Source organism: Erinaceus europaeus, chromosome 7 (genome assembly GCF_950295315.1).
Source record: "Erinaceus europaeus chromosome 7, mEriEur2.1, whole genome shotgun sequence".
In the NCBI taxonomy this organism is placed as follows: domain Eukaryota; kingdom Metazoa; phylum Chordata; class Mammalia; order Eulipotyphla; family Erinaceidae; genus Erinaceus; species Erinaceus europaeus.
The window spans coordinates 35,163,044-35,171,136 of record NC_080168.1 but is presented as its reverse complement, the minus strand read 5'-3'; the positions used below and the strand labels follow the sequence as shown (position 1 = coordinate 35,171,136).

At 44.6% G+C, this 8,093-nt stretch overlaps 1 protein-coding gene across 1 annotated transcript; it reads left to right on the top strand.

The window, feature by feature from the left end:
• Positions 1-181: 181 nt before the first annotated feature.
• Positions 182-7,873, top strand: MAIP1 (matrix AAA peptidase interacting protein 1). The gene is made up of 5 exons (XM_007532130.3): positions 182-633; positions 3,021-3,092; positions 3,687-3,813; positions 5,856-6,003; positions 7,615-7,873. The coding sequence occupies exons 1-5, from the start codon at positions 217-219 to the stop codon at positions 7,691-7,693; spliced, it is 843 nt and encodes a 280-aa protein (XP_007532192.1). The 5' UTR covers positions 182-216; the 3' UTR covers positions 7,694-7,873.
• Positions 7,874-8,093: the final 220 nt, after the last annotated feature.

Genomic DNA, 8,093 nt, shown 5'->3' with positions numbered 1-8,093 from the left:
CCCGTCCTCAGCCAGCCGGCGTGTGTGTGGGGGGGGGGGGGGGGGCGCAGGCCTCCGAGTAATCTGTCAAACGAAGAAGCGAGAGGAGGTCGACTACTCAGACGGGGGCAGCGGCTGGGCAGCTTTAGTCTCCGGTCCGTTCGGAATGCAGCTGAGGGGGTTTCCCGTCGACCGGGTTTGGAGACTGCGCTAAAATAGAGATCAAAGGTCACAAAAATGGCGCTGGCCGCGCGTCGGCTTCCTCTCTTGCTGCTCTACGGGCCGCTGCGCGGCGGGGCCGCACGACCCCGGACGCCCGGGCCTGTGGAGGCCGGAACGCCTCCGAGCGGACTGTGCCGCGTCTGCCGGCGCCTCCTGGGCTGGGCCGTCGCCCCGCTGTCTCGAAACCCCGCCCGGCCGGTCCCGGGACCCCGGCGCCCGCTGCTCCCCGCCGCTCTCTCGCGCTGCCCCGCGCGGCCCCTGCGCTGCCACAGCACCGACGAGCAGCCTCAGCCTCGTCAGAAAACCAAGATGATCGTCCTGGGCTTCTCTAACCCCGTCACCTGGGTCCGAACGCGCGTCTACGCCTTCCTGATCTGGGCCTACTTCGACCCCGAGTTCAGCATCGCGGAGTTCGTGGAGGGAGCGAAGCAGGTGTGTCTCCCGGCGGAGGTCCCGCTGCCCCCGCGTCCGGCCTGCTCGTCGCGGCCTTGTCTCGGAGCGGGGGGCAGGGTGGGGGCTCCCGGAGCTGAGCGCACCTGTCACCGCGCTCGAGGACCCGGGTTCGAGCCCCCGGTCCCCACCTGCAGGGGGAAAGCTTTCTGAGTGGTGAAGCAGGGCTGTGGGGGTCTCTCTGTCTCCCCCTTCCCTCTCCATTTCTGTCTGTCTCTATCCAATAAATAAAGACGATAGAAACATTTTTCTTTTGTTTTTTACAGTAATAAAGACAGCCAGAAATTGAGGGGGAAGGAGAAGACAGACAGAGAGACAACTGCAGCCCCGCTTCACCATTCAGGGAGCTTTCCCCCCTGCAAGTCGGACGGGGCCTCGAACCCGGGTCCTTAAGGACGGTGACATGTGCGCTAAACCAAGGCGCCATTGCCTACCCCCCCTCCCCGTGATAAATACATTTTTAAAAGAGAGAGACAGGGAGTCAGGAAGTAGCGTGGTGGGTTAAGCGCACGTGGTGTAAAGCACAAGGACCAGAGTAAGCATCCCGGTTCGAGCCCCCGGCTCCCCACCTTCAGGGGACAGGCTGTGAAGTAGGTCTGCAGGTGTCTGTCTTTCTCTACCCCTCTCTGTCTTCCCCTCCTCTCTCCATTTCTCTCTGTCCTATCCAACAATGACGACATCAATAACAACAACAATAACTACAATAAAACAACTAGGACAACAAAAGGGAATAAATAAATAAATAAGAGAGAGAGAGAGAGAGACTGGTGTGCATCCCATCCCAGCCTTCTTCACCATTTTCTACACCGCAGGATTTGAATCAGATGTCACTACATTCTAAACCCACTCCTCCACATAGAGGTAGATTCTGATCTGTTTTTTCTGGATGTGGTTTCTTGCAACATGAAGAGTGCTTCACCGGGAGAGAACAGCAGGGACGGAGGACAAGGAAGTTGGAGAGTCACAGAGAGCTGCAGCTCTGGCTACCAGCCTGGGGACCCGGGTTGAGGAGGAATCAGTCAGAAGGGAAAAGTGCAGAAGTGTGGCTGGTGAAAGAGTATAGTCAGCATGGGGAGGGGCACCAGGACCAGGGCAGGGGAAGTTATCCTTAGCAGTCCAACCAGATGAGACAGCCTTGTGCTTGTGACTTGCTGGATTGTTGGTGGTTTGGGCCAGTCTGAAGGTGAGGTCCCATTTAGAGGCACTCACTCCGTGTCCTGTGCATGTGTCTCTGTTGGCTTTGTGTAGTCCTGTCGTGACAGGGCCTCTGTGATGTCACTCTCCACACCTGTCAAGTAACAGGTATCCAGAGTCGTCGGCAGCCAGTCCTCACTCGGCCTGCTGCTTCCTCCACTGCTCGGAACTGCCATGGTTTCTCGGTGGAACTGGTATTACAGGGACAATTGTCAGAATTACCAGTGTACAAATATGATCCCGCTGTGAAGAGAACTCCTGGCGCCAGGCAGTGTCGGAGCAAGCTGTGCGTACACCTTACCCCGCACGCACAAGGACCTGGGGCTCAAATCCCCAGTTTCCACTTGCTAGGGAGAAGCTTCCCAAGCAGTGAAGCAGGTCTGCAGGTGAAGTGTTGACTGTGTGTGAAGTGAGGCAGGGAACACATTTAAATTGGTCAAGTATTTGTGGCCTGACACAAAAAAGAAAACGGTTTTGGCTAGTACAAATTGTGCTACAGGGCTGGGTGGTGACGCACCTGGTTGAGCTCACATGTTACAGTGCACAAGGACGCGAGTTCAAGCTCCTAGTCCTCACCTGCAGGGAGAAAAGCTTTGAGAGTGGTGAAGCAGGGCTGCAGGTGTCTGTTTCTCTGTCTCTTTCACTCTCTATCTCCCCCTTCCCTCTTGATTTCTGACTATCTTTATCTAATAAATAAAGATTTAAAAAATTGAAGAGAGAGAAATGGACAGAGGTAGAGAAACAGAGAGACACCTGTAGCCCTGCCTCACCACTTGCAAAGCTTTCCACCTGCAAGTGGGGACTAGGGGCCTGAACCTGGGTCCTTGTGCACTGTAACGTGTGTGTCAACCAGGTGTGCCACCAACCATCCCCAGCACAGTTAATTTCTTCATCATTATGTTGAAAGGAAACATAGAGGAGAATCTGCATGAGAACCTAGTACACACACTATCTTATTGCCAAGTACTGAGAGTGGGTTCAGAATTGCACTCTGCTCACTTTAATGACTGTATGTGCAGAATGGCCATATGAGAAAGGCAAAGCCTGCTGTCTTGGAAGGAGCTAAACTTGATGTTGACATATCAGTGCTTGGATTATTTATCGCCTTGTTACATGTGGTACATTGTGCAGTGTTTTGAAATAATCGCCACCTTCCCCTCCCACTGTTTTTTAAGGCTTTTTCTCATGTGTCCCAGCTGTTGTCACAGTGTGAATTTGATCTACTGGAAGAATTGGTGGCCAAAGAGGTAAAGTATACTATCAATCTTCCATTATGTGTTGCCCTTAGTTATGCTGAACAGTAGTGTGTGTAGGCCTGATGAGATAGCTCACCTGACAGGCTACCCACATTGTCACGGGTGCAACCTAGGCTCAAGTCCTGGTACACGCCATGGAGGTGCTGCAGCACTAGAGGCAGCTCATGCTGTCATGCCTCCCCTCCTCACTTCCAAGTCTTAAAAACTGGCCCAAAGCAATGATGTCCCAGTAGCGACAGAAGAGTAGTATTTGTGCATTTGCCAAAGTAGATTCTCTGCATATTTCAGAGGTCTCAAAATATATATGTTAAGAAATGAAAAAAAAAAGCGTAGAGTGACTTGCTACATAACAGCAGAAGTAACTCAATAGAACATAATCTCTTGGTTGTGTTTTTATGGACTTTTAGGGATTACCTAGTTGGAAATTAGAATCCTTTTAGCCTTGCTTTTGAAGGTAAGTCAAGAGGATAGAACTAGTTTGTCAATAGAATAGTCAACAGGTTTAGAAAAACTCATTCTATTTGTTTGAAAATCTTTGAAAAACTTAGATAAACAATAGTTTAAACTTGCTTTTTCCAAACCTAGGTACTCTATGTATTGAAAGAGAAAGTCACGTCACTGCCAGACAGCCATAAAAGTGCACTCGCTGCTGACATAGATGAGATTGTGTACACGTCCACGGGTGACATCTCTATTTACTATGACGAGAAAGGTAACGCTATAGTGAATTCCATTTGAGGTAGTCCCTAAGCTAACCTAGTGGGTGATCATGAAACGGGGCTGGGCTTGTTGACACACGGGGTTACTAGAGGAAGTAAGAGAAAACAGTTCATTCCTGAAGACTTAACTTTGAAGGGCTGAGCTATGGGTATACTTTCTCACGCCTTTTTATCTGGACCATTCCCATATTAGCATTTAATTCATAATATTTTAACATTGTCTCTCTTTTTTAAAAAACATTTATTTACTTACTCCCTTTTGTTACCCTTGTTTTTTTTTTAATTGTAGTAACTGTTATTGATGTTGTCATTGTTGGATAGGACAGAGAGAAATGGAGAGAAGAGGGGAAGACAGAGGGGGAGAGAAAGACAGACACCTGCAGACCTGCTTCACCACTTGCAAAGCGACTCCCCTGCAGGTGGGGAACCGGGGACTCGAACCAGGGTCCTTATGCCAGTCCTTGTGCTTTGCGCCATGTGTGCTTAACTTGATGCGCTACCGCTGGACTCCCAACATTGTCTCTTTTAAGTGAATGCAAATAGCTTGTCCTAGATAAAAATATCCCCATGTCTCAAATTGAAAATAACTATATTTCAAGTTTCCTAACTGAAACAAAAACCATTGTGCATTTTCTTTTATTTAAAAAAAAAAAACTTTTTTATTGAGTAGCAGGGCTTTGCGTGTGCATCATATGACTGCCAAGCTGCCTTCCCAATCCAGTTTTCCCCATTCTTTACTTGTAATGAGAAGGGTAGAAGAGACAGAGACCATGGCAGTGCTTTGCCATCCATGAAGCTCTCACCATCATGCACGGTGTTCCTATGTGGTACCAGAATTTGAACCTAGGACCTCACACATGGCAAGTGCCTGTTCTTCCTGGTGAGCAGTCTTCCAGCCGCCAGTTAATCAGGTTAAATGTGCAGATGTATGTTAAATAGAAAACGGAGCAAAAGAGAAAAAACAACTAAAAACTGTTTTGAAAGTAGAATTAGCAGACTTCAGAATGGGATTTATTTTGAGTAATAGAAAACAATGAAAGGAACGCAGGCAGTTTTCTGGTTCTTCCCTTTGTCCAGCGTCCAAATTTCCGAAATACCATTCTTAAAACCATATCGACTCGTTTATCCTGTTCACGTAGATCATTGATTGTGTGAGAGACAGACAAAATCCAGTCTTTGTTCACTCACATCTCAAGGCAGTTCTGATGTGGGACTCTTTAAGAATTAATGGGTTTTCAGACATCAACTTACTTGAAACATTTGAAGAGTCATTTTTTATACTGAATGTTTTCGTATTATCTATCCTAGCATTTCAAATCATATCTCAGTACTGTGGTCACTACCTGGTTCTTACAAAGCAGGAAATTGTTAGAATTATTGGGTACAGTGAGCGACTTAAAGTAAATTAGTAATCTTTTGTGGCCAGGCAGCGGCCCACCGGTTGAATGCACATGTCACCATGTACAAGGAATTGGGTTCAAGTCCCCAGTCTCATAAGCAGTGAAACCGGAATCATGCAGCTGGTATCTCTCTTTTTCACCCTCTCTGTCCCTCCCTCCCCCCATCAGTCTCTGCCCTATCAAGTAAAAAGAAAAAAAGGAAAAAATGGGCACTGGGAGCAGTGCACGTGCTGAGCCCAGCAATAAGCTTGATGGGAAAGGGGGGGGGGGGGGGAGATGATCTTTCTGACAGTTCAGATTAAGTAAATTCATGGTGAGAACTACATCCCAGCCATTACCAGTTTGACAGCAGATGTTATTAAACTTTAGAAAATGCCAGAAACTGAAAATAACCGTGATGTACTTAGTGTACAGTACCTTCTCAGTGAGAAGTTCAGAGAAAAAGACTGACATATGTCATAAGTCCTAACAGAATCTTTTCAAAATAAAGATCTTAGTTAGGTCTTGAGCTTAGATTACAATAGGCACAAAATTTGATTTATGATGGTTTTAGCCCCTACTTCTGAGTCTGTTTTGGACATGTGAATGATTGATGGTAGTGATTTGTCTGTGTGACATATGTTTTTTTCTCTAAGGAAGGAAGTTTGTTAACATCCTGATGTGCTTTTGGTATCTAACCAGTGCCAACATCCCCAGTGAAACTATAAGTGGAGCCAGTGTGTTCCAGGTTAAGTTGGGGGATCAGAATGTGGAAACTAAACAGCTTCTTAGTGCAAGCTATGAGTAAGTCTAATCGCTTTGCCTTTTCTCCTTTCTCTAGAAAATGGAAGGTAGTGTGAAGGTATGAAAGCTAAAGAGAGCTTTAGGAAGAAAAGGATTGAAATTTGCCAAGTTATTTATGAAGAGAAAAGGTCATAAAGACATACTGGCCATGAAACAGAAGTGTTCAGAAATTAGACTGAGGTAATATTGCTGAATTTTAATTAAATGGTATTTCAGCTGTCTGCTACATTACAAGCCACTCCAAAACTCAGTAGTTTCAAATAGCTGTTTATTTTCTCAGCCATTTTTTACTGCTCAGGAATTTTGGGAAGACTCAGCCGTGGGCGTTTCTCTGTTTGCCCTGGTACTAGTGGCGTTTGCAAGGACTAGATGATTTCTTCCCACGAGAGCTTGTCTGCTTACATGTGAAGTGCCTTGGTGTTCCTCACTCTCCAAAGTCTTTGTTTGCAATTGGAGATTGTAGTAGTCTCAGGCTACACATGGGATTTGGCTTCCAAGAGGCAGAAGAAGACTTAGAAGGCTATACACAGGACTGGAACATCATTTCCACCATGGTCTGCTCCGCAGATCATTAACAGGAACTGTACTGTTGTAAGGGCAAAGACAGCCTCCTCTTCACAGAACAATAGCAAGGTCACATTGTAGAGGAGTTTGTTGGGTAGGAAATACAGCTATGGTCATCCCTGGGAAATAAACTGTTGTCATTTACACATGGAAGAACTATTCATTGGACAGTCGTTGACCATCTCAGATTTACCAGGTACTCTGGTCGACCCTTTCAGACACGAAAGAGTGTTCCTGCCCTTGAGGAGGAAAAGTCTAGTAGAATGTCATTAGATTATTTAAAAACCACAGTGGTTTATTTTTTGTGCTAATAAATTTTGGAACACTGAACAAATCAAGCAGGTATTTTAAAGAAATAATAAAATGGCAGTGAAGTAGCAAACACCCTTTCCAAAAATGACCTAAGAAAGAAAATGTATTTTGTTAAGGTAATTACATTCTCAGTTTTCGCTACTCTTCACTGTGCTTCAAAGGAATGTGCTTTTCTTGTGTTTTTAAATTTTTTGTTTACAGCACTGAAATTATTTTATATATAGAAATACTTAGTTTAAATATACTGGATGATCTCTTAAAGACATGCTTTACAATTCATTTATAATTAGAGAACTAATTATACTAACCTTTAATTAGAGAATAACCTTTAATTAGAGAACTAATTATACTAACCTTTGATTTTACTGTTAATTTCTGCTTAAGACTGTGGACAGCTCCCAGAAGCTGTTATTTTCAGTATCATAATGTACATATCAAATGGCACTGATGTCTGGTTTATTTCACCCTAGTTCAGTGTAGTTCTCAGGTCAGGCGAATATTACAACGTGAATTAACAACAGTATGGTGTTTTTGAGAACTGGCAAATGTTTAAAACTCCTCCCTGTAGTCAAGAATGTACCACTGGTTCTGTGGGAGTGGCCTCTTGTTCTCATTATTTAGCATTAGCTAGTGCCAGAATCAGCCTCTAGTGTTCACTTGCAAATTTCATAGCTATCCAACAAGTATTTGGACCAGTGTAAAATTTGCATTATTTGTACATCCCCCCCCCCCCAGGTTTCAGAGGGAATTTACTAAAGGAGTAAAACCTGAATGGACGATTGCACGAATTGAACACTCAAAGTTACTGGAATAATCCCTACTGCAAAGGATCCTGCTTATTGGAATGTTAGCAACTGCTATGAGAAGCTAAGAAAAAACATTTTTGCATCAGTTGACCTTCACTTAGACAAGGCTGTGGGGTTACTTTTGTATTGTTTTGAAAGTCTTCCCGTAGTATGTTGGCATGGTAAAATAAAACATTTTCCATAGATTATTATCACTGTCTATAAAAGGAGCGAAGTAAAAAAAAAAAAAAAAAAAAAAAAACCCACAGCAGTACATTATTGGTGTCATGTTCAATATCATTTCTATTTATATATGTGTGTATATATACAGACTAATTTTATAGACATGAATATATTGAAAAAACTATACATTTCTAAATTAATAGTGCTTAAATGTTTTATTTGTGCCTGATACATTTATACCAATCA

What these genes read in the sequence shown, in the direction of transcription:
- MAIP1 (XM_007532130.3), top strand. Translation starts at nt 217, where the DNA reads ATGGCGCTGGCCGCGCGTCGGCTTCCTCTCTTGCTGCTCTACGGGCCG. An exon ending in TCGTGGAGGGAGCGAAGCAG is followed by an intron (nt 634 to 3,020) that starts GTGTGTCTCCCG and finishes CTGTTTTTTAAG; the next exon opens with GCTTTTTCTCATGTGTCCCA. An exon ending in CTTCTTAGTGCAAGCTATGA is followed by an intron (nt 6,004 to 7,614) that starts GTAAGTCTAATC and finishes CCCCCCCCCCAG; the next exon opens with GTTTCAGAGGGAATTTACTA.